Below are 27,126 nucleotides of genomic sequence, written 5' to 3' on the forward strand. Positions count from 1 at the left end.
TACAGTTCAGAAAAAATAAATAAATAAAATAACAAAGGTTCTGCCCTTTTGTGATTCTACACTCGGGATCCGAACTCCCGGACAAGCTCCCACGATGCCGCCGCGTGGGTCCACGTGTTCAGGATCTAAAAGCCCAGGACCTCCCAAGAACCATCCGGGCTTTCCTGTCATCATGTGGTGAAATTACTTATAAATTGACTGCAAAGGCTTTCCTTATTGAATCATCATTTGTTTTCCAAATTTCCCCTTCATTACCACCAAATTTTCCGTGTAATTTTCCGACTATTATTTTAAAATTTTTAATTCCATAATATATATATATATTTATATATATATAGTTACAGTTCAATGCAATTTTAATTCAATCGAGTTGGATCTCCGGTGAGTTGCAGAAACATTTCAGTCTTTAATTCCGATTAATAATTAATTTCTCCGGCGATGATTTCCGACGGAAACTCCGGCCGGACCATGGCGGCGTTGGCCGTCGTCATTTCGGAGCCGGCCGCCCTGTTCTCGCCGAAACCACAAATCCCCCATTTTCCGGTCGCCGGAATGAAGCTGCTCCGGCGGCTGGAAAGACACGGCAATAAAGCACGAATCAATCCCTTGCTTGACTCAATGCGGTCCTCATCGCCGTCGCGCCGCCCGCCGGACGCCGCCGCCGGCGATCACACCTCGTGGATGGTAAGCAATTTATCGATCGTAAATATATATGTATGTGTGTATTTATTTATTTTTTATTTTTTAATGATGATTAATTTTGTTAAATATATTTAAAAATAATTACGTAAATTTTTTAATATTAATATTATATTGTTTTATAGTTGAAAAGATAAAAATACTCATGTTAGATTGTGCGATAAAAAAATAATAACAATTGCATAATATAATGAAAATAATAAAGATATTAATTATGCTAAGTAGTAGTACAAATAATATTCGGACAAAAAAAAAATGGTATCCTTCTTATAAAATGAAAGGAATATTATATTTATAGTAGTTGTTTTATTTAAAAAATTTGTAGGATTTTTACCTTATTTAAACTATTTGGGTTGGTGGAATCATGGCAGCTTAATCATCCGTCGGCGTTGAGCATGTTTGGCGAGATCGCTGCCGCGGCCGCCGGGAAGCAGATGGTGGTCTTCCTCGACTATGACGGCACTTTGTCGCCCATCGTCAAGGACCCTGATTGCGCATTCATGCCCGATGAGGTACCTCTCAACTTTATTATCATTTTTTATATATTGAGATGGATATAGATTATCTGCTGATCCGGTTAAATCAATATAATACTGATTTGATTGTATAATACATGCTATAGTGCTGACAGATATATATTACAATTTTATCAATATTAAAAAAATTTATAAATTTTAAAATTTTAAATATGATTAAAGTGCATAATTATATTTTCATAAAAAAAATTGACAAATTATGTATGACTGTCGAAAATAGAAAATAGAAACAAATTATGTGGGACGGAGAGAGTATAATATATCATATTATATTATATTATAATTAATACTCCTTCAGTTCAGTCCGTTTTTAAGCTGTCATGTTTACATTTTGCGTCATTGCATTTAATATTAAAAATATTCTTATATTTGTATGATTTTTTTATACGAATATTCTTCTATTAATATGAGATATCTATAAATATTTATGTTGGTCACTTTTATAACATATATTTATATATATATATACATTTTACTGTGTTTTTTATTAATTTTTTATATATATATAAATAATACAAAACAATATACATCCTATATAGCTTTATAATATATATATATATATATATATTTGTATTAAATTGAATACATTGTTTTTTTAATCTAATTTTTACTATTAACAAAACTCTTCAAATAGTATCTAAAGACACTCTTACCCTTCAGTTTAGTTCCTTTTTTTTGTTAAATAAATAATTAATTCAAATTACAAAATTAAAAAACATACCCCTCTATGTGGTCATTATACAATACTAATTATCTTACCGTCTCCGATGATCTTATCAGACCAGAAAAGCTGTCCGAGATGTTGCCAAGTATTTCCCGACTGCCATTGTCACCGGCCGATGCCGAGCTAAGGTATATATACATATATATATATTATACTCTCTCAGTCATTCAAAAATATAGTCAAACTTTGAAAATGAGTTTTTTAAATGTGAAAATATATTTTTTATGATTTAAAAAAAAAAACCGTGACAAACAAAAAAGAAAATAAATATATTTATGTGATAAAAAATACTTTTATTTTGTTCCAAATCAAATGGTTTATTTGAAATTTAGTAGTAGATTAAAAAATAATAGTATTTTATTACTAAGTAAAAGTATATAAGAATTTTTGATATTTTTATCTTTTCACTTTATATATAAAATATCTATGTAAATGATATACTTGTAATTTTTTTAAAATAAAAAATATTTTGAAATGAGAGAGACAAAAATAATAAAAATATTACTTTAAATTGTAATAAAAATATCAAATTGATGATATGTATATATTTGACACATCAAAATATAGACAACACATATTTTTATTTCAAACAACACATATCGTGTATACTTAAAAAATCAATTATTACATATATATTGTATGAGATTATATCAAATACTATTAATTCATTAATTGTATTTTTATTGCATCGTAGGTATATGAATTTGTGAGGCTGCCCGAACTATACTACGCGGGCAGCCACGGAATGGACATAAAGGGACCATCAAAAGGCCACCAAAGAAAGGTCACTACTCACACTTCACACACACACCCACATGTGTGTCTGTGTGTGTCTTTTTGGGCTCAATTTCCTCACATTTGTTGTTTGTTTATAACTATTCAGGCAAACCAAACTGTCCTCTGCCAGCCTGCCAAAGAATTTCTCCCAATAATTGACGAGGTTACCCTCACTTTTCAAATTTTCTCTTTTTTTTTTTAAAATAATATTTGACTTAATAGGAAAATATTATTATAATAATAATAATTATTATTATTATTATTATAATATTAATTAATTTTGCAGGTATACAAAATTCTGATGGAGAAGATGAAACGAATACCAGGGGCTAAAGTTGAGAACAACAAATTTTGCCTGTCCGTACACTACCGTTGCGTCGAGGAAAAGGTCTGGAAGCTTCTAGAAGATTCTAGAAGTTGTAGTAGTGTTTGGTTTTTAGAGTTTGAGAATATGGGTTAAATTATGGGGCAATTAATTAATTAATTAATTAATTGCAGAGATGGGGAGAAGTTGCGGAAGAAGTAAAAGATGTGATCAAAGAATATCAACGGCTGAGATTAAATCAGGGCAGGAAAGTGTTGGAGATTCGTCCCACCATTAAATGGGACAAAGGAAATGCAATCGAGTTCTTGCTCCACTCATTAGGTACTTAAATTTATTAATTAATCCCACATTTTATTTAATTATTATATATATATATATACTATCTCTGTTCGGCTATAAAGGTTTCCGTGTAATTCTTAAATATTAATTATTATATTAAAATATAGTACAAATTAAAATAAAAAAATAATTTTATTAGTATCTTGTAATACTAATAAAAGAATATTTGTACAAAAAATTTTACAAATAGAAAGATATTTTTAATGTTAAGTACAATAACGTAAAACGTAAATATAACCCTTAGAGGCGCGGACAGATGAAATATATTTTATTAAGAAAAATAAAATCGAAGATTTATTTTATTTTTTGATGTGTATATGAATGTTTAGGTTACGCGAATTCGAAAGAAGTGGTGCCGATCTACGTCGGGGACGATCGGACGGACGAGGATGCATTCAAAGTACGGCATATTTTTTTAGAAGATATATTTTGATTAAATTTAATTAATCAATTTTATGCTTTCTTTGTCATTTAAAATTATTTTTATTTTTATTATCATTTGAATTTATTGTTTTTTTTTTTAGTAACAAAATATTATATTAATTTTTATAATTCAGGTATTAAAAGAAAGAGGACAAGGATTGGGAATACTTGTGTCCAAATGTCCAAAAGAGACCAATGCATCCTACACTCTCAAGGACCCATCTGAGGCAAGTCTGACTCATCAATATATATATATATATATATATATATATTTTTTTTTTTTATAAAATTTATTTAATTTTGTCTTAATATGTTTGATTGAGTTATAATTAATTATATTTTTTTGTATTTTTATGCAAACAGGTTATGCAATTTCTGAATCATTTGGTGGATTGGAAGAGAAGAAAGAATTAATTTATGGTAATTACTTGGGATTAAGAGCTTAATAATTACGATTATATATATTGAATTAATCGAATATATATAGTTATATGTGCGCAAAAATAAATTTATTCGACGAAATTTGTAATTAAATCCCCTAAATGGGAAAGGGATAAACATTTTTTGATGTATTTATTTACAAATGATCTTCGAATGGATTAAGCAATATTTGAGATTATTGAAAAAAAAAATGATGTAATTGCTGAAAGAATATTCCCTCATTGTATTTATTTTTATTATAATGAGGAGTTATTATTATTATTATTATTAATATGCATAATTTTTTACTATTTATTTTTATTTGAAATGTCAATAAACTTCTGTATTTTTTTTTTTCCACACAATTTTTGACGATTTTTACTAGTTGTATAAATATATATTTTTAATTTATACACATTCTAAATATAAGTCCATGAAAGGAAACAGATTAAAATAAATTCAAATGTACAAAATACCTATAATAACCAAAATGAGTACAATGTTTTCAGTTGGTCATTTTTGTTATTTGAACAAAAAAAAAAAAAAAAATTGATTTAATATTTTATAAGAAAAAAAATAAATAAATTTTCACATGACTAAAAATAATTATTTATGATCTAATTATTAACTTTTACAGTAATTACTGTTGACGCTTAAAAATTATTCAATATTAACAATTCGGTCAATCTTATATATGAAAAAGCTAAGAGATCAGTAAATTTCACAAGACTAATTTAATATATTCACATATATTTACGGTGTGTTTGTTTAACGAAATTATTTGAAAAAATATTTTTTTTTTACGTGAAAGTATAGAAAATTATGTAAGTAATATAAAAATAATAAATATGTGCAATATATTTATTATTATTTTTTTAAAAAAATAAAAATGTAGTTACGTGGATTGTGAAAAAACAAACCCTTGGTATTTCTAATTACCGACTCAATAATTAAATCAATAAAAGAATTCCGGAGTCGAGGGATTACAATAAGATGATTAATTAGCACATGCATGCATTTACTAATTAAGTTGCCATCTGTATTTAATTAATTATTTTTATGAATATTCTTTTTTTTTTCGCTCTTTATTTTTTTACAGAAAATAAATTTATCAATTATTAATTAGGACAAAAAAATGGTTATTATTATTATTATTATTATTATTATTATTATTATTATTACAAGGCATCTCAACAGTTGTAAAGAGACTTCATGTTTATATATTATTATTTGTTTGTTTGGGGTTTGTATTTCGAATTGAGATTTGAATGATAAAAATTTTGAATTTGAATAGTTGTACGATGTAATATAAATAGGTGCTGATGTGATGTTTTAAATATAAAATTAATTTTTAGTATAATATAAAAAATAAAAAATAGGTGTTTGATTTGATGTTTTTGGGGGAAAAAAATGGGATGAATAGTAATCCCCCAACCAAACACACCTCTTAATTACATTTCAATAATATAATTAGTCACTTAATTTTTCTATATATTAATAAGTCACTTGTTTAAATATGAAATATTATGTACTGAATCCAAGTTTACTTGATTTTTTGTATATATAATTTAATTGTAAATTTTGTTCATCCAATATATATAATATTTATATTATTTCTTTTTAAAAAATTAACAATTCAACACAAAGTATTAATATTTTTTTATATTATTGACATGATTTTTCACATCTCACAAAAAAATAATATCAAACTAAAACACTAAACAAATAAATGTGTAACTTGTGAAACTTTTTATATATAGAGTATTTTGTTCTTATACTTTATTCTGATATAAATAAGTAAAAATTGAAGATATTTATTTCTGTGTTTGTTTGGGGGTTTGGATTTTGAATTGGGATTTGAATAGTAAAAATTTTGAATTTGAATAGTTGTATGATGTGATATAAATAGGGTTTGATGTGATGTTTTGAATGTAAAATTGATTTTTAGTATAATATAAAAAATGAAAAATAGGTGTTTGATTTGATGTTTTTTGGGGGAAAAAATTGGATGAATAGTGGAAATCCTCTAAAATCCTTCAAACAATCACACCCATAATGTATATCTCCATAGATATTCATACTTAATAAAAGATAAAATGAATACTATTTGAGAGATGAGAATAACAAAATAAATACTTCATTCGTCCACTTACAATGTTTATATTTACTTTTGGCGCGATGTTTAAGAAATAATATTATTTTAATTATAGTGAATAGTTAAAAGTAATGCAATGACATTTTTGCCTTTATTTTTTGTGTAAAAGTAATGATGTGATGTAAAGTAAGGGTATTTGTGGAAAAAAATAGTGTATTTAATAAAATATTAACTTTGTAATTGGACGTTCCAAAATAAAAATATATAAATATTGTAAGCGGATTGGGGAGTATTTTCTTAAAATAATCAAATATCCATGAATCTAGCAAAATTATTAGTATATTTTGGGCAATATTAAGAATTAATAATTAGGAAAAGCTTTGGTGTGGTCATAATTAGTGCCACATTAGTCTTAGTAAAAAATTAATAGTGCATTATTGCTCATTTCTTTAAATTTTTGCAGCTTTTATATTAATTGGATTGAATTAATATAGTGTTAATTTGATCTAAATAATATATATAATAAAAATATACCGTATATACTTATACATACTATAATACTTTCTACGTCCCAAAAATATAATTTTATTGTGTTGGACATGAAATTTAAGGAATATTGATTATTAATATTTTAAACACAATATTTTCATTAAAAAGTTATTAAATTGTGAGAAAACAAATGGTTTACCAATAATATAATAAGATATACTCCTTCCGTCCCAATACAATAGTCTCTGTTTATCATTTTTGTCAATCCCAAAACAATAGTCTCATTTTTGTTTACCTATACTTTTTTATTTTTATTACACAATTGTCATTACTTTTTACATTAATAGACTCACAAGGGCAAAAAAGTCTTTTATCCATATATTTTATCAACTACTGATATAATATCAATATTTTTTAAATTATGTGCCAAGCCCAATTAAAATTATATTTATAGGCGGAGGGAGTAGTATTTTTTATTTTTTTTTTATTTTTAAAAAATTCCAGCTGACATGTTTTAACACCTGGCTATTATATATGTATAATATATTAATGTAGTGGTTACAACCAAGACAAAAAGATTCTAGAATATTCACAATTAACATTGTTAATTAATAAACAATTATTACAAGTACAGTTGTTTAAATTCACATAATTATATATTAATTATTTCCATTTAATTTTTAATAATATACTAAAAGTATGTTTATTTTCATGAGAGATTACAATATTAATTGCGCATAATTAGCAATCAAACACATGTGAAACAGCCCGACAATATATATTTTTATTTAATATTTATCCGTTCCTTAACAATCTATTTATTTTTTTGTTTTGGTCCGTCTTATAACAAAATATTCATTTTCTTTTTTTAGTAATTGTACTATCTGCTTAACATTACAAACACCCTTCCAATTTACAATATATTACATAAATGTCATTACCTTTATATCATACAATACTAATAGTACTAATAGAGTTAATTTAGTCATTTTACATTTATTTCTACTTTATCTCAATATAATACTAATACTCCCTCCGTCCAATTGAAAGGTTACCATTTTCAATTTTCGTCCGTCCCAAAACAAGCTTATCATTTCCTAATTTAATAATTGTACTATCTACTTCACATAATAAATACCATTTCAACTTACAATATATTATACAAATGTCATTACTTTTATATTACTCCATATTAATAGGGGTATTTTTGTCTTTTTACTACAATCCAATATAATACTAATATTAAAAAATTTATATGCAAAAAGCAAAACGACACCCTTCCAACAAAACGGATGAAGTATTTCTAAAATTCCGTATAAAAAGCAAATAAATATATAGATATGAAACATATAGAGTATTATATTGAATGTTAAATTTTTTGTAAAATAATAATATATAAAAAATCATATATATATATATATATAAGGCAAACAAACCCTAAATCCAACCCATTATTTAACATAGAAAGAAATTAAATTCCAAAACACACTTAAATAATAATAAAAAAAAGCACTACAAAAGGCCAATCCTAACTCCTAAAACTAAGGGCCCAAATTGTAAGGCCCGTATGCTTGAGAAGTATTGTACGGAATGAATATAAATATATAAAAATATATCAAATTATCACATCAAAATACAAATAGACATTCAATATAAAATATTATTTTTATATTATCTGACAAAATTTCCTACTGAAAGACAAAAATTCAAATAAAGATACTAAACAAACAAACCCATTATTATTATTATAATATCTTTAATTTTTTTTTACTCTGTGTTTCTTTAGCCACTTAACCCAAGATGACTTTGAATTTTCTTGAAAAAACCTTTTTTTTTTTTTTTTCTTTATCGAATATTTTATCATAAATTATTTTAATATTAAATTCAAATCAAAATTAAATAAAAAGCCTTAGTTTGTGTCCAACCAAATTAGTTTTTTTTTTTTTTCTCTCTAATGGTGTGTTTGTGTGAGGGGATTAGATTTAATTTTACTATTCATCCCATTTTTTTTCCCCAAAAATATCAAATCAAATACTTATTTTTCATTTTTTTATATTATACTGAAAAATCAATTTTACATTCAAAACATCACATCGACACCTATTTATATCACATCATACAACTATTTAAATTCAAAATTTTTACTATTCAAATCCCAACTCAAAATTCAAATCTCCAAACAATCACACCCTAAAAAAATCGTAAGGCCCATAAAAGCCCATTACAAAAATTCCAAATCCATTTTTAAACTTCTCCTTCACAGTCGTCTTCTTCACTCCGCTTTCAACTTCCAAAGCGCACAATCGATTTTCAATTCGATAGCTTCCGGCGGCGGTCGAAAGCCGAATCTCTTGCAGCTATGGCTGCCGATCCTGCGAACTCAAACACCGCATTCTCCTCTGACATTCATACGCCAGTTTCTCTTCCGGCGAACAATTCGGCGCGCCTGTAAGGTGTTCGATTAAATTACCAGTAGAAAATTAGGGTTAGCGATTACGTGCAGAATTCCGATGAGGAAGAAGCTGCTAAATCCGGAATCGTTCTCGGCGGTCCGCCGTAATCAGAGGTCAAGGATCCGTCCTCCGCCGCCGGCGGTAATTCGCGTATCGAAACACATAGCTTATTTAGGGCGGCCGAAGGAGGGACCGAAACCACGGCAGCTGCTGTCTCTGCCGCCATTTCCCGGCCATCCTTTGCCGGGAAGGAAATCGAACACGGCGGAGCATGTAACCGCCATTAGCTGGCTGAAATATTACTTCGATGATATCTCACCGTCTGCCATTCAGAAGCACTTCAATAAAGGCCTTGTGAGTGCCCAAACTCTTCCCTGCTTAATTTTAATTCCCCTTTTTTTTTTGATGTTTTTGTTCCATTGAAGATGTTGATTGATTGTTCATATTTGATTAATTGAAGGTGCAGATGGAAGTTAATGATTCGAGAGGCTCGTTGGGATGTTGCAGAGGACGAACAGAGTTCATGAGGAAGGTAATGAAGCTTTTATGAGCAAAATTTGGTGTGTTTGTTTCGAAAAATTTTTGAATTAGAATAATTGTTTTATGTTATATAAATAAGTCAGACTTGGATCATTGAACTCTAGCCCGACTTGTTTATTGTCGTAATAACTCCTATACATATTCGGGTCAAAATTTTTGATCAAGTTATAATAATGTTAAGTTAAAATGTATAGTGAATTAGATTGAATTATTTAAGATTGAACCTACTTTAAAATTAATATATAGGCTATTTATCAAATTAGAAGTATTTTACATATATAATAAATATAATTGATATTAATATATTATAATTTGGTTGTCGTGTCTGGTTCGAGTTGAGGGCCATCTTTAATTCGACCCGTTTATTATTGTTTATTATTATATCAGGTTCGTGCTAGCCCGTATACATAATTGAGTAGAAATCCTTAATCCAAATTCATTTATTTTGTACATGTGTCGTGTCCATTTTTGTCAGCTCTATAAATAAGTATTTGATGCTTTGCAATATTGATATACTAATGTAGTGAATAGTAAAGTTGGGATTGAAAACATAAAACAAACAAAGATAGGTGTCTTATATTTCGAAGAATTTGAGAGTTGTATATATTATTAATAATGAAATTAATGGTATATAACTAGATGCGATACAATCGATATAGACTATCTATAAATACATTTGCGGTTCCATGCTGATTAAGGAGTAATACACAATAGATATTTTGTTATTTAGATTTTTTATTTAGTAAATGTGGACTCCACGGAATGTTGATTTTCACATATCAGCGCGGTAACTATTTCTATTGGATTGTTGGATTATAAGGACCATATGTAATACCCCGGAGTTGGGTCGGAATTTTCATAAATAGTGAGATACCAAAATCAGACGGTAAAGAAATACTCTTCCAATAACTATATATTTGGCTTATAATTTGAGTTTCGAAAGCTTCGATCATTCCAGCCATTTTTTTTTTATAGTTAGGACAGTTAACTTGCAGATTAAACATAGCGACGTTATGGAGGTTGGTGCCAGAGTTCATGTCCCTGTATCTGTTGCCGAAAGCAAGATTTCCAAGAGGTTCGATGTTATACCGAGTGGCACGCTGTATCCAAATGCAGATGAGATCGAGTACTTGCGCAGGCTCGTGAGGTATAAGGTGTGTTGGTTGATTTTGCTCGTCATCCCGTTTATAAATTCAGTTAATGAATTTTCTACTCTTGCTACAAAAAATTGGTTCTTGATTTTCATTTCCGTGATTATTAGACTATAGTTAGGCAATCCAATCTGCTAAAAAATGGGTGATCGATAGATTTAATTACTATGCCTATTTTTATGGTTGTTACTTTCGATGGTTATGTTAATTTTTGCACGATGGGTGGTAAAAGTATTCGTTGAATGTTCAGTCTGGATCGAGTTTGAAGGTTTAAATTTTTTATCTAAACAGTATTTTGATGTTATATTTTGTGAGAATAAGATAAAACGTTTTTGATTTCTATTAAAAGGTGTGCTAAATGTCGTAAATTGTTAAATCGAATGCCGATGCTCGAGCTCATCCTATTTAGCTTGTTACTTTTCGACCCAATCACATGGTATAATCTTTGAAGCCCTAATTGAAAACCTTGCGAGCATCGGTTTTAATGTTCTCTATGTGTTCACAATTGTAATTTTATACATTTCAATTTCAGGACTCGGCTATACTCGTGTTAAATAAGCCTCCCAAGTTGCCGGTTAAGGTTAGCATCGTTGCCATTTCAAAAAACACTATCCTTTTCGCCTATTCCCTTTAACTACCCGACAAAGTTGTGATCTAGGGCAACTTGTCGATCCACAACAGCATGGATGCCTTGGCAGCGGCAGCGTTATCATACAATTACAACGAGGGTCCAAAGTTGGTAAGAAATCTCAACACTTTACTCACCTAATTTATACAATTTCGACATCTATTAGAAATCTCGAGACACCTACTCTTGTAGGTGCACCGGATCGACAGAGAGAGTAGCGGTCTTCTTCTAATGGGAAGAACGAGTGAAAGCATTACTCATCTCCAGTGGCTGTTCAGTGACGGGAAGAAGTCGAAGATCCCATCTACGGTACTTCGAATCGAACTAACAGAATCGACTCTTGCCGTTTCTAATGTTTTCGAACCTTATTCTATAATCGATTAAGGATTGGCGCAACGCTTGCGACGCAATGTATCAGAAGTATTGGGCATTGGTCATCGGCTCACCGAAGCAGAAAGACGGCGTAATTCGCACCCGCCTCACAAAGGTCCTTCTTGATGATGGGAAGACTGAAAGAGTTACTCTAGCTTCTAACTCAGGCTTAGAAGCTTCCCAAGAAGCGGTTACGGAATATCGATTGCTCGGCCCGACGATCAACGGTTGTTCGTGGGTCGAGCTACAACCGCACACCGGTCGAAAACACCAGGTTGGTTCATAATCGATTTATCGATCAACAAATTACGTCTATCTCTGACTTATTCTCTACTCAGCTTCGCGTACATTGTGCCGAAGCTCTTGGAACTCCGATCGTCGGCGACTACAAATACGGGTGGTTCGTCCACCAGAAGTGGAAGCAAATGCCGAGAATCGACGTCGAGCCAACGTCCGGAGAGCCCTACAGGCTGCGGAGACCCGAGGGTTTGGATGTTCAGAAAGGCAGCGTGTTGTCGAAAGTTCCTCTCCTGCATTTGCATTGCCGGGAGATGGTGTTACCCAACGTTGCCAAGTTCATCGACCTCTACAAACGAGAAACGGTTAGCAGCAGCTATCGTTGTTCGGATCCCCATCCCGACTCGAAGAAAGCGGATATCCTCCGTTTTGTGGCGTCGATGCCTTCTCATATGAAAATTAGCTGGAATCTCATGTCCTCTTACTTGGTATGATGATCTAGATAGTCATGTCGAGACGAATTCGAGTAATGAATAGGCTAAAAAATACGTGGAAATTTCTTATAACCCATAAGCTATAAACCTGCTACATGACAAGCTAACTTGACTGGTTCAATCAATTTTGACGGCTCTATTAAAAACAAGCTATAAATATAAATTCAAAATTGGTCACAAAACTAACTTACTGAATTGATGGAAAAGGGGCAAAACATACCTCTCAAAGAACCCTACTCCGACATCTCATTGAGCGTCGATAACCCCGGTCAGAATCGACTCAAATTCTTAGCTTCCGGCTCAAGCAATTGCAAAAGCCGTTTTATCGAAGAACCTCTATTCGAATCCGAGTTATGCAGCAATACGATACGGCATTTCCTAAATGTCGCTGATCCGAAAGCCACACAACGCTTAAAATGAACGAACATCATCAATAGTTTAAAATATCGTCATTAGATTTTCGAAAAATATATACATTTTTTTCTCTCACAAAACATCGAACCAAACTTTATTCAAATCAAAAGCCCAAACCAAAACTAACTAAGCTCTGGAACATCATGAACTAAAAGCTACTTACAGATTTCTTCGTAGCTTCCTGCTTGAAGAAGAGCAAAACGATTCGATCCATGGGGCGTAATACCTTTCTAAAGTTATAGTCAGCTGTAAAACAAACTAAACGTTAAGAACTCTTTTCAAAAAAACAAAAGAAAGCAGAATTTTCAGCTTAATTCGTCGCAAATACTAAGCACAGCATTCATTTTACGGCTAATTTCACATCGATTCCCCCCATAAATTTCTCGAACTTCTTCCGGAAACGGCGCAACATACTTCTCATAGAACCTGAGATTCGACATCCTGTAGAATATCGAAAACGAAGGCCATCCTTGAATCAATTTCTTACCCTCCAACAACTCCAGCACCCGTAGCCGCGGCTTATGCCTCTTCTCTAGGCTATACACAAGCGACACCGGGTGCGCTACAATGCACGACCAATCATACTTCCCATTCCGCAACAGAACCTTCTTCGCCTCCTTTATCCTCTCCTCCGAATAACCGAACACCGACGGAGATTTCTGAAGAGCTCCGGCAATGTCTTCATTGGAAAATCCGATCTCCCGTAGAATCCTCAGCTTGAGCTTCCATGTCTTGTCCGATAATCCGCTGCGAACTCTAACGGCATAAATGAACATTTTCGAACGCCTACTGACCCCTAACTTATCAATCTCGTCCACGAATTTCTTCATATCCTTGTGAGGGCAAGTTAAAAATCTAGGAAATGCATTCATCATTTTAAAGATCTGATCCATAGATACGCCACAAGTTTTCAGGAGATTCACGTTTGGAAGCAATGTGCTGCTCAAATTCAATTTGAAATAACCACGGAATGCTTTGATGATTTTCGCGAGATCGTTAGATCCAAACATACTCTTGAGCGAAAATAAATTAGGTAGGATCCTGTTTTCGACGCTATGTTTGAAAATCAGAGGATCGTTCGAGATTATCTCGGCAATATCGGAAGCGGAAATTCCTAATTCCTGGAAAACTTTGATTTTAGGCTTAATGTACCTGTCGAGATTCGCGGAGAGCACCTGCGGGCGGCGTTTGATGGTTTTCTCTAACTGAGGAGTGGAAAATCCGCTCTCCTTGAGGAAGACCACCACTGAATCGGAATGTTCGACGCTTCTCAGGCGGGCCACGCCGGAGGCGATTTTGGAAGCCGATTCAGGAGAGAAATGGTGCTTGTTCACCAGGAAATCGTAGACTGTGGAGCGAATTGCGGATTGATTTCTCCTTGATGTCGAGAAATGGCGCGCGAGAGAGAGCAGATTGCATCTGCAGAGGGAGGAAAAATGTTTGAGAATTGGTGGAGATACAAAATGGCGGATTGCTGTGGCGATCATAGTTAGGTATAGAATTGAGAGATTTTGATTGAATCGGAAGAGAAGAATGGTGAAATTGAAATAGGGATTTAGGGTTTAGGGTTCTTATTATCATCATCACTGACATCAACTGACTTCAGTCGCCCCGCCCCAATTGCCAATATCGTTATGTGTGCTTTTATATGTGAATTTAAGGGTTTTTTTTTTTTTTTTTTTAGTTTTTTAATTGAGGGTATGTTTGCTTTACATTAAATTTTATTTTTAATGATATCTTTTTGTCAATAAACATTTATTATTAAAATTGAGGTTTCGGTATAAAGTAACACATCCGAAATAATCAAATTTATCTCAAAAATATTAATTAGTTAAATTACTATAGTTATATTTTTATATTGTAATAAGTATAATTACTCGAAAGAATTTATATATTAATTTTAAATGGACCAAAATAATAAAATAAATAGATTGATCCCAAACGTTAAGAATATATATAACTAAATATTTTTTTTTTTGTTGGGCTTTGTAATTAATTTAAAATTAAATATTTATTTAAATAATATTTTAATTTAATTTAATATTTTGTAACACTATTTTAAAAATAAATATTTTTTTTGTGCAAAATTTAAGAAATAATAATATTTTATATGAATAATAAAAGTAGTATAAAATAAATTTGCTATTATTTTTTAGTGTAAAAGTAACTTGTAAAAAAAAATAAAACTTATAATTACTTTAAAAAATGATTATTTTATATTTGAATAATCTAAAATAAAAATATATATACTTTATAAGTGAACATAAAAACGGCATAATTTAAAATTATGTTAAAATTATGTTACTACTTTGTATCCTTTAATCTTATATAATTTATCTATTTTTTCAAAAAAATAATTAAATACTTTAAGTGCATTTTTAATTTTATAATTTGTAATTTTTTAAATTGTAATATATAATTTTTTATATTATACAGTAATTATTTTACAAACTTATGTGTTTTTAAAAATGATTGCATTTACAGTAAATAGACAATCTATATAGAATACATAATAAAAACATAAATAAAATTTCAAAAGAAAGCATATACGGCCCGTCATTACACTTACCAATACTACTCGGCCTAATCCAGGAGCCACCCATTAGACTGGACCGACCCAACATAATTCAGGCCCATTAAATATTATACGAGCCCGGCCCGGCCCGGCCCAATATATACGGATCGGTCCAGTTCTTGCCCAATTAATTATCAAACCACTTTTCCGCTACCTGGCCCAACAGATGATCGGCCCGCCACTGTGGGGCCAATGTAGCTATGTGTTTCTTTGATTTAGTTTAGGAAAATTTAATTTAAATTTAGTATTAAAATAATGATTGCTGCGTTGATCCGACCGATCAGCATACACAAACATTTCTCAGCCTATGTTGTGTAATAGGATAGCAGAGAGTTATAATATAATATATTTTGAATTATAATATGTTAAAACACGGTATAAATATTTGATGGCACCCTATATCGTATGCTAATCTGGTCAAATTAGTATCATATTTACTGGATCAAATGCTAATTCACGCCCTAAAATAATAGTTGATGTGATGTTTTGTGAAACAAAAAAATATTCTCTATCACATATATATATATATATATCCTACAATATATATGCTACATTTGTCCGGCACTACAAGTCTTATTTATTTTTTTCATGCATTTTTGAATATTAATTATTATTATATAAACGTAGTATTAAGTTAAGGAAATATGGCAAAAAATTATCCTATCACATTGGATCTCCAACATACAATCAATATTTACAAAAGAGGTGTCCCGTAATGGATGGCCTGGTGGTTTGACGTGAGATCATGGGTTCAAACTTTCGAGCACTATAATATCAATATTTTTTAAAATAAGAGAGAGAGAGAGAGAGCGCCTTTTACCAGCCTACCCACAATCATTTTGGACCCAACAATCCATTCAAAGCTAATAATGAAGCTACTGTACAGATTGAGATTTCATTTCTTGATTTGGAGTAAAAAAGACTAATTAAAGATCTCAAACCATGAAAAATATACGGGGGAAAACTCAAAATTCATTGGAGATCGTACATTGAAAAACTCAATTTCAATTTCAAGAGAATTCAAATGATACTCACCTCTTCAGATTTGAATTCATGGTGTGGACCACAAACAAGCAAGAGGCTACACTAGGGTTAAAAAATTAATAATGGGAGAATGCTAAAGAGTTAGTACTATTTTGCAACAAGAACCAAGTTTAATGTGAGGGCCATTTAGAAAAGATCAAAAAAAGGGGTGAATTGTATTTGGCATAAGACTCCAAAACCAGTGGCCATTCACATAATTCCATCTTCTTTAGCTTCTTCCCACATTAGCAAATGATTGATATTTTTGTGTATCTAAAATAAGTGCTGCAATTAAGTGTGATACTGATGAGCAGCCTAATATATATATAATATATAATTCATTGTGTAACAAAATGAAGACAAATTATATTATATGGAGCAATTATACAGAATTCCACCATCCATACAAATACACACACATATATATATATATATAGTTTAGCTAAAGTAATACTTCATGCACTGCCGCCAGGGCCCCAATATTATATGTATATATATATGTAATGTTATTATAGAGATTATTTGTAATTTTAAAAGAAAAAGTACTAATATAAAACTTTTATATTAATTTTTTATTACAAATATATATATAAATATAATAACAAAGGCACTTATTTTCACTTTGCTCTGACCCATAGAAATCAAGAGCAACCAACTGCATGCCATAAAATAGTACATGAAAACCAAAACCTAACAACTATAATAAGTTAAAGGTTCAAAAAAATGAAGGAAAGTTCCTAAAATGTTTCCCGCTACATAATTGCAATACCAAGTGTCCAGAAACAATAAAGACATTGCATCTTAATCTTAAAGCAAGATCATACAAATATATATATATATATATATATATATGGAGGGGTCATTGTGGGCTTTGCTCTCAAGTGCCATTAACCCAACCCTCCTTCATCTTCATCATGTCATACACAAACTCCTAATTTCTTTTTCTTCTGCAACACTTTTCATGTGTTTCTTTTTCCTCAGTTAACTAAACACATGTACCCTAATTCAAGCCCTCAATTAAGCTTTCCCCAACCAACCAAACACATTTCATCATCTATCTATCTTTCATGGATCACTCAAAATATCAAATTTCAGAGATTAATGTTTTTATGAAAATGATCAAGAAACAAGCCTAGTGGACACCCACTTTTCCTTCTTCGGTCTACCCTGATCTATCAAGAAACACATTCCCTGATCTATCTATCTATCTGTCATGGATCAATCAATATATCAAATTTTACAGGTAATGTTTTCATGAATATGTGAAAGGATCAATAAACAGGCTAGTGGACACCCACTTTTCCTTCTCCTGTCTACCCTTTTTCCCTATCTCAGATTTGCTATTGCTGTAAGTAAATTAAAGCCACTAAAAGAAGGGAACATCCTTCCCACACCCACCCACAGGGGCCCCATTTGATCAAAAAGTTTCTGCCACAAAAACTAACCCCTACAGATGATAAAGTTGTTTCACAATTCACAATTGTCTATCATAAAAAAGCTAACCAGCAAGGCTGTCCCTCCTTTTTCTTTTAAATTCAACAATCCATGCTACTAAAGTAGATCAAATTTCATGTTGCTGTTCTTGTTATTGTTGTTGTTGTTGTTCAATTTTGAAGCTCAAGTAGGGGCAGATTGATTTTTGCAAGAACTGTAATTAGAGCACTATGAGTATGAGAGGTAGGGAAAGCAAAGTACCTCCTGCTGCTGATTTAATGGTTTGTTTTCCTCCTAGAGCACATTTAAGCTTGCTGCCAAAGCCAATCTGCAGTCCGGCTAGGACGTCGGATCAGCAATCCACGCGCCACCATCACCACCGCGGCCATTACCGGAGGAAATCCATCAATAGAAGCCACGCTAGTCCTCTACTTTGGGCGAAACCTAAGCCTCAAAATTCGGATGTGTCGGAGCCGACTTCCCCAAAGGTTACCTGCGCAGGGCAAATCAAAGTCCGGCCGAAGCCGAACGCGTGTAAAAACTGGCAATCGGTGATGGAGGAAATCGAGAGGATACACAATAATAGGAAAAAGAAGAAGAGATCTGCGTGGATCGAAACATTAGGGTTTAAAAAAGACGTCACGCAATTTCTGACGTGCTTGCGTAACATCCGCTTCGATTTCCGATGCTTCGGTGCTTTCCCCACAGCCGGTATCACCTCCGACGATGAAGACGACGAGGACGACGAAGAAGAAGACGAAAATTACAGAAAATCCGGATCGAAAGAGGCGAGCGTCGAAGAAACCGATCGCAATTCCGGAGACGTGTTCTCCAAGTGGTTCATGATTTTGCAGGAAAATCAGGGCAAGGAATATTTCATCAACGACCTAAAAAGGGAGAAAACAGTAATTCCGTGCATCGCCGCCGATGATGAAGACGACGACGGAGATGCTCCGACTAGACCGCCGCCGAACGCCCTGCTGCTAATGCGGTGCCGCTCCGCGCCGGCAAAAGGACTAACGGAGGGAAACGCTGCAGCAGGAAACCAGAGCATGGTATTGATGAACTACGGAGCCGAATTCTCTGAAATCTCCGGCGACATTGCCAAGGAAACATGGATCGAAGGAGGAATCAGAGATCTGCTGTCCCGAAGTCGCAGCTGGAGAAGATGATCACGTCAAGGTCCTCTGCTTTTTATATGCTTTTGAAATTTCTGTCGCTTTTTTGAAAATAAACGTAATGTTGGGACTGGTTTGCAAATTCGAATTACAATTTCTGTACAGCAAACAATCTTTCGGGTTTTCCCATTTCCTCCCCCTTAATTTGTGCAACAATTCATATACCGTATTACAAGTCTCTCTTCCTTTAGTGAAACATTCTGCTAGCATTAACCTCAAACACGGCCAACAACACGCCCGTGTTGGATGCTTTTCAAACGCGCCTTCGCTTCGGACATCGCCGCCGTTATCGTTTCGTCGGCCGGAATCTCTCGAATCAGCACCGCGTAATCTCCGACCGCCGCCTCCCATTTCTCCAACTACACATCGACATGCACGAAAGATTCAATTAGTTATAAACTAGATCGACATACATGCATGTAATAATTGTACGATATTCAGACAAATTTATCGCACCTTAGTGTAACAATTGGCTCTACGAAGCCTCGCCTTTGTGTACGACGGCCGGATGGCGAGAGCCGCCGTGCAATCTTCCACGGCATTCTCGAATTGTCCTAATTTTGCGCGGCAAGCGCTTCGATTATAGAGCAAAATCGAGTTGCGCGGATCTTTCTCTAGCCCCTTATTGTACGCCGTCAAGGCTTCTGAGAATCTCGACCCCTCGAACATCCGGTTGCCGTTTAACCGAGCGGACGCTACAGCTCTTACCCTCTCCGCAGTTAACTTCACACCGTCGTCGCTCGATTCAAACCGCAAAGCTCGTCGAACGTCGCTCACCGCATCCTCGAACCTTCCGTTTGCCGCGTATACGAGCGCGCGGACTTGCAGCACGTTGGCTGTAGCGGAGGAGCCGAACAGTTCGGCGTAGGCGTCGATGTTAAAGAACGGTGAATCTTGCATGACGGCGTAGGCCTCGTCGTGACGGCCGAGGTTCAATAGCGCCTCGGCCTTCATCGAGAATATCTGCGGATAAACATCGAAGATTTCATGGTTTAAAATAGTGAAGAAATTGAAGCGACGATGACTGTAAGATTTTATTGTTTCGATTGTTCGAACCTGCAGAGCGGAATCTGCGCCTAATGCCGAAGCGCTTTGTCCCTCGCTCATTACGGTTTCCCAATCTTCGCGGTCCTGAGCTTCCACACAACAGTCGATGCGATCCTTGACACCTTGCGCCCGAGCAATGTCGTCGTCCCGTGCTTTGTGTCCCGAGCACTTGTAGTGGTACATGGCTTTCTCGCCCGCTCCGAATCTAGACAATCAAAATATAACTGTATCAAATCTAGAGGTATTATTCGAGTCGAGTCAAGCCGAACTTAATTACTGAATGAGTTCAAGCTCGAGTTTTATCTATCTACTAAACTCGATAGATTTTCAAGTACTATTTTGAGTTCAAAGTCGATTGATTATTATGATTAACGAGTCAGTTGAGTCGAGTTTTAACCTTAAATGAGCTGAGCTGAGCTAAACTTAATTATTAAATCAGTTTCAAACTCGAGTTTTATCTATCTACTCAACTCGATAGGTTTAAAATAATATTTTCAATTCAAAGTCGATTAATTACTATGATTAACGAGTCAAGCTTAGTCGAGTTTTAACCTTAAATGAGCTGAGTTGAGCTAAACTAAACTTAATTACTAAACCAGTTTTAAACTCGAGTTTTATCTATCTACTCAACTCGATAGGTTTCAAGTACTATTTTAAGTTCAAAGTCGACTTATTACTATGATTAACGAGTCGAGTTGAGTCTTAACGAGTTTTAGCCTTAACGAGTAGAGCTGAGTTGAGTTTTAGTCTTAAAGAGCTGAGCTGAGCTAAACCTAATTACTAAATGAGTTTAAAGTCGGGCTTTATCTATCTATTGAACTCCATAGAGTTTCAAGTACTATATCAAGTTCAAATTCGACTTATTACTACGATTAACGAGTCAAATTGAGTTGAACTCTTCTAACTTTAACAAGCCAAGCTTTGAATAATTCAACTCTCTAAAACGAACATTGTTTTTCTCTTAGAACGTACCTTAAATACAACGTAGCGAGTCTGTAATGAGCATTATAATACAACGAATCAAGCCGGACCGCCTCTCTACACGGGACGGCCGCCTCGAGAAGGCGGCCTAATCCAATCAACGCCGCACTCTTGTTGGCGTAATAACAAGCGTTGCTTGGATCGACGGCGATCGCCTGGTCATACAATGCCAACGCCTCCTCGTACTTCCCTTGCCGGTACTTCTCATTCCCTAACCACTTGAACCCGTCGGCCGGACTTAACCCGTCCGTCGGCGGGCTATGGTACCGATACACGTTCCCCAATCGATACCCCGTCGACTTCTCAACTTTCTTCTTAACAACTTTTCCCTCGCCCGCCGCGCCGTTCCCGCGGCCTAAAACCATCGCATTCCCGGTCAAAGCACGGCGGAGGCTCCCGTCGTTCGATTTTTGCAGATCGGAAATCGATGCGGAGGTCGGTTCGCGGCGGCGTCGGCGGAGGATGTTCGACGGCGAATTCACCAGTTGGGAATCCAATTCGGTACCCCGATGACGACGATTGCTGTCGTTTGACGGCGACGATCTTTTCCGGCGAGGCGAGCCGGAGGCGGCGAGGTGACGTTTAGGACATCGGCTTTCGGGAAACAGGGCGGCGGGTCTTGGCCGGAATTGTCTCCGGCGAAAAATGGCGGCGAGGAAGCCGCAGCCGATGTGATCTTCCATGGCTGATGCTGCTGCCATTGAAGACAGTGATGAAGATCTTCCTTTAATGGAGTGTCAATTTCAGACAGTGGAAGAAGGACATCGTTGGAACACAGAAAGGATTCCTTGTATGTAATAGGCCTACTCCATTGGAGGTGAAATTTATACAGCATGATTGAAGGCCATGACTGCATCTTCTTGGGAGCTCCGGGATCAGTGCTCCCAACGCAAAATGAGTTTTTATGGGTTTGTTTGATACTATTAAAAAATTCAATATATATACATGTATTAATAATATAATTCATTCATTATATATATAATTAATTTATATATAAAATAAATTAAAAATTAAAAAGGGATAAAAATCAAAATTATTTTACACATTTTTATTGACCAATAAAATATTAATACTATCTCCATCCAATAAGAAGAGTATTATAAATTTTTTCGTTAGATATTTGAAATATAAATTAAAAGAAAATGGCAAAAATACCTCTATTAATCTCTTATAGTATAAATACAATAAGATTTGTGAAATAAATTATACAAATATAAAAATATTTTTAATATTTCTATGCGACGGGGGTAGTAGTACTTTTTAATATACTTTCTCATATTAACCTAAAAAATAAATTTATCCAAAAACATATATATATATATATGTATATGTATATATAAGTCTGTATATATACATAGATTATATATATATTATATATACATATAATGTATCCTATGTTTGTTTGGTTTTAGAAAAATTAAAATTTGTAAAAATATTCAATCAAAGTTCAATGAATTATTGCAATTAAACTATAGTCCGGATCTTTGTTTTTCTTTTTTTCCTGATTTAAATATTATAATGGGCCCTATGTCAATATTTTATTCAAGTCTTTTTATTTATTTATTTATTTTATGACAAATAAAAAAATAATAAAAATAAAATATTGTAAAGACATTTCATCGCTTATTGCTTTCTACACTTGTCCTTTAACTCTACAAAAAGCCTTCATCTATGCCACGCCCACTCCATAATCACTGCTGAGAATGAAATAAAAAATCTAAGGTAAATTGGATATTATTCATTTTGTGTTTTTATTAATAAATGTATAAAATATTATTTATTTTATTTATTATATAAAATTCTTTTCTATTATATTATATAAATAATATAATATAAATTTATATTAGATATATGAAATTATATAAATAATATAAAAATAATGAATATGCATAATATATTAATTTTTTGGAAAAATATATTGTGTTATTTTATTTAAGTTTTATATTATAGTACTAGATTCTATATAGTATTTAAATAAAAATTGCATTAAATACATAATTTTCAAAGTCGATCTTTTTCTTTTTTTGGCAATATATTATACCTCAAAAGATTATGTTTTTATTTAATCATTAGTTTCATTTTTTACAATCTACAAAAGTGTATTTCTTTTGAGTTTTTGTCCTATTTTTCTTATTCGTATTTCAAAGTACTATTTGAAATATATATATATATATTTACAAAAATCAAATTAAAATTATTTTGATAAAAACTTAAAATATTCAAATTTATCTTAAAAAAAAGAAAAAGAAAACGACCGACAATTTTATCTCATGGTCCAGAATCGAGGAAACGACGTCGTCCAGTTGATATGCATACAGCGCATGCATGCGTACATTTGTTTGTATTATAGTAGAAGGAAGCCAAGCCAAGCCAAGCCGGCGTTTCATTAAAAGGCGGTGCCGGCTTCCCCATGGCATGCAAATCGCGGGTCGCCAGCTGCCAGCCACCAAGCCAGCCAGCTAGCCAGCCGACCGACCAGCTAGCCAGCCATTAATTGGTCACATTTTGATTTGGTCCAGTGTTACTATTTAAATTTGTTCTTAAACTTCTTATAATAATATCTATATGTATGTAACATCAGTCTTAAACAAAAAATAAAAAAAAATTAAAAATTTTGTGTTTATTTTAATTTAACAAAAAAAAAATTATACAATAAATAAAACACCGAATAGTTTATACATTTTTAATAAAAATACAAAGAACATTATATAATCTATCATAATATAAAATACTATTTCCTTCGTCCGCTTCTAAAGGTCACATTTACCTTTTGCATCATTGTACTTAACATTAAAAATTTATTCATATTTATACGATTTTTTGTATAAATGTCCTTCTATTAGTATTATAAAACACCAATAGAAGTATTTTTGCAATTTTTTCTTAATTTGTACTACGTTTTGATATAATAATTAATATTCAAAGATCAATATACAAAAAATAAATAAAGCCCTTAAAACCGGGCAAAGATAATATTATTTTTTATATTACTAATATAATTCTTCATACTTTACATAAAAAAAAAAAAAAAACATCAAATTAAAATATTAAACAAACAAACCCTGCGATAATTATTCTTTCGATGTTATTATAATCTTTACATTCTTACATACTATTTATCATATTATAAGATATTAACATTTCTTAATTTACATATAAAAAGTAAAATAACATATATATATATATATATCTGGGTGTGTTTGTTTGAAAGATTTGAAAAAATTTATATTATTGACACAAATTTTTCTCTTCAAAAATATCAAATCAAATATTTATTTTTTATTTTCTGTATTATATTAAAAATTATTTTTATATTCAAAATATCATATCAATAATTATTTATATCACATCGTACTATTATTCAAATTCAAATTTTTTACTATTCAAATCCTGAATCCAAAATCTAAAGTCCCAAACAAACACACCGATAATCAATTTTGAAAATTTAAAAATTATTTCATTATTTTTTTTAAAAAAAATACATCAAATATATATATATTTTTTAAACTATTAAATCAAATATTTGAAATATACATGCCGACAAAAGTGCAATTGTAGCAACACTTTTTATTTTTTATTTTTTAAACACTTCAAATCACTTTAGAGTGAGAATGTGAGATGGACCAAAATGCACGAAGAGGGTGTTTGGTTGTTATTTTAAAAAATTATATAAATATTCCTCCCTCCGTCATTCAGATCTATGTTAATTTTCTTTTTTGGGTTATCATGAAAAAATATTTTTATTTCTTTTTTAAGTAAAAAATTATTATATTTTTGTATTTTTTTTATAGTAAAAAAAAGTAACTATTATTACTCATTTTTATTAAAATTCGTGACCGGTCAAATGAATACACATTTGCATGATGGAGGAAGTAATAGTTTTTATTATTTTAAAATAATATTAAATATATATTTTTATAATACATTGTTTTTTTATTTATTTTTGTATATTTTAAATATTATATTAATATTTAATTTTATCGAATTAAATAATTATTTAAATTTAAATCTTTACTATTAAAAACACAAAACACACCGGTAAAGTTGTTGGCTATATATATATATATATATGTATTTCAATAATAAAGCAGTCAATGATCTAAATCTTAAGTATCATTATTACTAATCTAAATATAATTATAATTACACCTTTTACTTTCTTGTCTTACCAATATCAAATTATAATATTGGTTGAAATTAGTGATACATATTGTACTCTTAATTTTCCCATTTCAAACATTTTCAAAAAAAATTAATAATAATTTATTTTTTGGCTTAATTAGGTTGTAGATTTAAATTAAATTATTACTCCATTTGTCACGTAACAAAATATCTATTTTTTTATTTTGGTCTGTTTTATAACAAGTATTCATTTTTTTTTAGTAAATTTACTATCTACCTAATATTACAAATACCCTTACAACTTCCAATATATTACACAAATGTCATTACCTTTATATCACACGTACTAATAAGGTTATTTTGGTCATTTCTACTTTATTCATACTATATCTCAATATAATACTAATATTTCTAAAACTACGTGAAAAAAGCAAATGGATACTTATTTCTGGGACGGAGGGAGTATTACCATGTCTACGTTGCCGTTTCTGTCCGTCCCACATTCTATGTCACTTTCTTTTTTTGAAAAATAATTATACACTTTAATCTCATTTTAAACTTTTTAATTTATTTATTTATTTTTTTAATTTTAATTAAACTAATTAGTTATCTTAATCTTAATCTTAATTTATAATTATTTATATTATAATATAATTATTTTCACTAATACATTATTAATTATCTACTAATTATATCCCTCCCAAAATACATCCCTCTCAAAATACTGTATCTACGGTGTAGCAGACACGGTATATGGGACGGAGGGAGTAATATACTGTCAATTTATATTTTAAAATTATGTTGTCTTTAAATATTTATACAATAAAATCAATTATAGTATGTATGGTATAGATTATTGTATACACATTTAATTTATTTATTGTATTTATATTATATTATATTATATTATATTAATATAAATACGATGTAATGTCTATTTATAATAATTATATCCATTTAAAATTATTTATTTTCAGTATAATTAATTTACTATTAACTTTAGAACTATGGATGTGTATTCTTTAAATAAAAAACAATTCAAATAAGTATTGTTCCTTAAGCCCATACAATTGGGTCCAATTGGCCCATAAATTTTAGCACACTTATTATTATTATTATTATTATAACTTGTTTAGAGTCTCTTTGGTTAGTGATTGTATTTGTAATTAGAAGATTGGTTTGAATGGATTTATTTAATTGATATTTATTTATAATATAATATATGATTAAAATAAATTTTAATGTGTACTTAAATGTTTTAAAAGTTATATTTTAATAGAATATATTCATTTTGTATATTAATTGTAGAAAATAAAATTGTATATGCATATTTATATATAATTAACAAAAAACAAATTTATAAAAAACTAAAAAATTTGAATATAAAAAAATATATTTATTTATTGAAAAAATAATTATAAATGAGTTACAATCGATGGATGAAGTATTTGTAAGAATAAAAAAAAATACTCCATTCGTCCACAAATTAATGTCCTACTTTCTTATTTGGAATGTCCAATAGCTATTGTCCTATTTCCTTTTTTAAACACAAATTTTACATTTTTACCCTTCATTCATTTATTACTTTTAATCTCTACCATACAATTAAGGACAAATTTGTCAATTTATAACAAAAAGACAATTACTAAA

General features: G+C 31.3%; 5 protein-coding genes across 13 annotated transcripts; 3 read left to right on the top strand and 2 right to left on the bottom strand.

Moving 5' to 3' along the window:
* Window positions 1–242: 242 nt before the first annotated feature.
* LOC127248227 (probable trehalose-phosphate phosphatase 4) lies at window positions 243–4,478 on the top strand. Of its 2 annotated transcripts, XM_051270463.1 has the most exons (10): window positions 243–684; window positions 1,071–1,211; window positions 2,016–2,087; window positions 2,654–2,743; window positions 2,843–2,899; window positions 3,023–3,124; window positions 3,235–3,382; window positions 3,730–3,800; window positions 3,958–4,050; window positions 4,187–4,478. In XM_051270463.1, the coding sequence occupies exons 1-10, from the start codon at window positions 439–441 to the stop codon at window positions 4,235–4,237; spliced, it is 1,071 nt and encodes a 356-aa protein (XP_051126420.1). In that variant the 5' UTR covers window positions 243–438; the 3' UTR covers window positions 4,238–4,478. The 2 variants fall into 2 exon arrangements, with proteins under 2 accessions (XP_051126420.1, XP_051126419.1); XM_051270462.1 differs by having other exon boundaries at window positions 2,654–2,899.
* Window positions 4,479–9,082: 4,604 nt separating this feature from the next.
* LOC127248224 (RNA pseudouridine synthase 3, mitochondrial) lies at window positions 9,083–12,774 on the top strand. 6 transcript variants are annotated; one of them, XM_051270452.1, is made up of 8 exons: window positions 9,083–9,634; window positions 9,741–9,812; window positions 10,816–10,974; window positions 11,504–11,551; window positions 11,630–11,710; window positions 11,792–11,908; window positions 11,985–12,245; window positions 12,310–12,774. In XM_051270452.1, exons 1-8 carry the CDS (start codon window positions 9,338–9,340, stop codon window positions 12,700–12,702), a joined length of 1,428 nt encoding a protein of 475 aa, XP_051126409.1. In that variant the 5' UTR covers window positions 9,083–9,337; the 3' UTR covers window positions 12,703–12,774. The 6 variants fall into 6 exon arrangements, with proteins under 6 accessions (XP_051126409.1, XP_051126410.1, XP_051126411.1 ...); XM_051270453.1 differs by having other exon boundaries at window positions 9,747–9,812; XM_051270454.1 differs by having other exon boundaries at window positions 9,496–9,634; window positions 10,796–10,974.
* LOC127248226 (transcription termination factor MTERF15, mitochondrial-like) lies at window positions 11,568–14,728 on the bottom strand. 3 transcript variants are annotated; one of them, XM_051270461.1, is made up of 3 exons: window positions 13,280–14,728; window positions 12,923–13,090; window positions 11,568–12,706 (listed from the first exon to the last, which is right to left on the bottom strand). In XM_051270461.1, exon 1 carries the CDS (start codon window positions 14,601–14,603, stop codon window positions 13,422–13,424), a length of 1,182 nt encoding a protein of 393 aa, XP_051126418.1. In that variant the 5' UTR covers window positions 14,604–14,728; the 3' UTR covers window positions 11,568–12,706; window positions 12,923–13,090; window positions 13,280–13,421. The 3 variants fall into 3 exon arrangements, with proteins under 3 accessions (XP_051126418.1, XP_051126417.1, XP_051126416.1); XM_051270460.1 differs by having other exon boundaries at window positions 12,923–13,112; XM_051270459.1 differs by having other exon boundaries at window positions 12,923–14,728.
* Window positions 14,729–17,704: 2,976 nt separating this feature from the next.
* Window positions 17,705–19,320, top strand: LOC127248228 (uncharacterized). The gene has a single exon (XM_051270464.1). It carries the CDS (start codon window positions 18,379–18,381, stop codon window positions 19,318–19,320), a length of 942 nt encoding a protein of 313 aa, XP_051126421.1. The 5' UTR covers window positions 17,705–18,378.
* Window positions 19,321–19,490: 170 nt separating this feature from the next.
* Window positions 19,491–22,131, bottom strand: LOC127248223 (TPR repeat-containing thioredoxin TTL4-like). The gene is made up of 4 exons (XM_051270451.1): window positions 21,346–22,131; window positions 20,383–20,578; window positions 19,783–20,289; window positions 19,491–19,685 (listed from the first exon to the last, which is right to left on the bottom strand). Exons 1-4 carry the CDS (start codon window positions 22,053–22,055, stop codon window positions 19,542–19,544), a joined length of 1,557 nt encoding a protein of 518 aa, XP_051126408.1. The 5' UTR covers window positions 22,056–22,131; the 3' UTR covers window positions 19,491–19,541.
* Between the last annotated feature and the right edge of the window lie 4,995 nt (window positions 22,132–27,126).

This window comes from Andrographis paniculata, unplaced genomic scaffold (assembly GCF_009805555.1).
Source record: "Andrographis paniculata isolate CXL003 unplaced genomic scaffold, ASM980555v1 Contig33END, whole genome shotgun sequence".
Lineage (NCBI taxonomy): Eukaryota > Viridiplantae > Streptophyta > Magnoliopsida > Lamiales > Acanthaceae > Andrographis > Andrographis paniculata.

Bases quoted from the DNA above. Each gene is read 5' to 3' on its own strand.
- LOC127248227 (XM_051270462.1), top strand. From the start codon at position 439: ATGATTTCCGACGGAAACTCCGGCCGGACCATGGCGGCGTTGGCCGTC. The intron at 685-1,070 runs GTAAGCAATTTA...GAATCATGGCAG, and splicing joins GCGATCACACCTCGTGGATG to CTTAATCATCCGTCGGCGTT. The intron at 4,051-4,186 runs GCAAGTCTGACT...TTATGCAAACAG, and splicing joins CTCTCAAGGACCCATCTGAG to GTTATGCAATTTCTGAATCA.
- LOC127248224 (XM_051270452.1), top strand. From the start codon at position 9,338: ATGAGGAAGAAGCTGCTAAATCCGGAATCGTTCTCGGCGGTCCGCCGT. The intron at 11,552-11,629 runs GTTAGCATCGTT...GTTGTGATCTAG, and splicing joins CTCCCAAGTTGCCGGTTAAG to GGCAACTTGTCGATCCACAA. The intron at 11,909-11,984 runs GTACTTCGAATC...TAATCGATTAAG, and splicing joins AGTCGAAGATCCCATCTACG to GATTGGCGCAACGCTTGCGA.
- LOC127248226 (XM_051270461.1), bottom strand. From the start codon at position 14,603: ATGATCGCCACAGCAATCCGCCATTTTGTATCTCCACCAATTCTCAAA.
- LOC127248228 (XM_051270464.1), top strand. From the start codon at position 18,379: ATGAGTATGAGAGGTAGGGAAAGCAAAGTACCTCCTGCTGCTGATTTA.
- LOC127248223 (XM_051270451.1), bottom strand. From the start codon at position 22,055: ATGGCAGCAGCATCAGCCATGGAAGATCACATCGGCTGCGGCTTCCTC. The intron at 20,579-21,345 runs GTACGTTCTAAG...TTGATTGTCTAG, and splicing joins CTCGCTACGTTGTATTTAAG to ATTCGGAGCGGGCGAGAAAG. The intron at 20,290-20,382 runs GTTCGAACAATC...GTTTATCCGCAG, and splicing joins GCGCAGATTCCGCTCTGCAG to ATATTCTCGATGAAGGCCGA.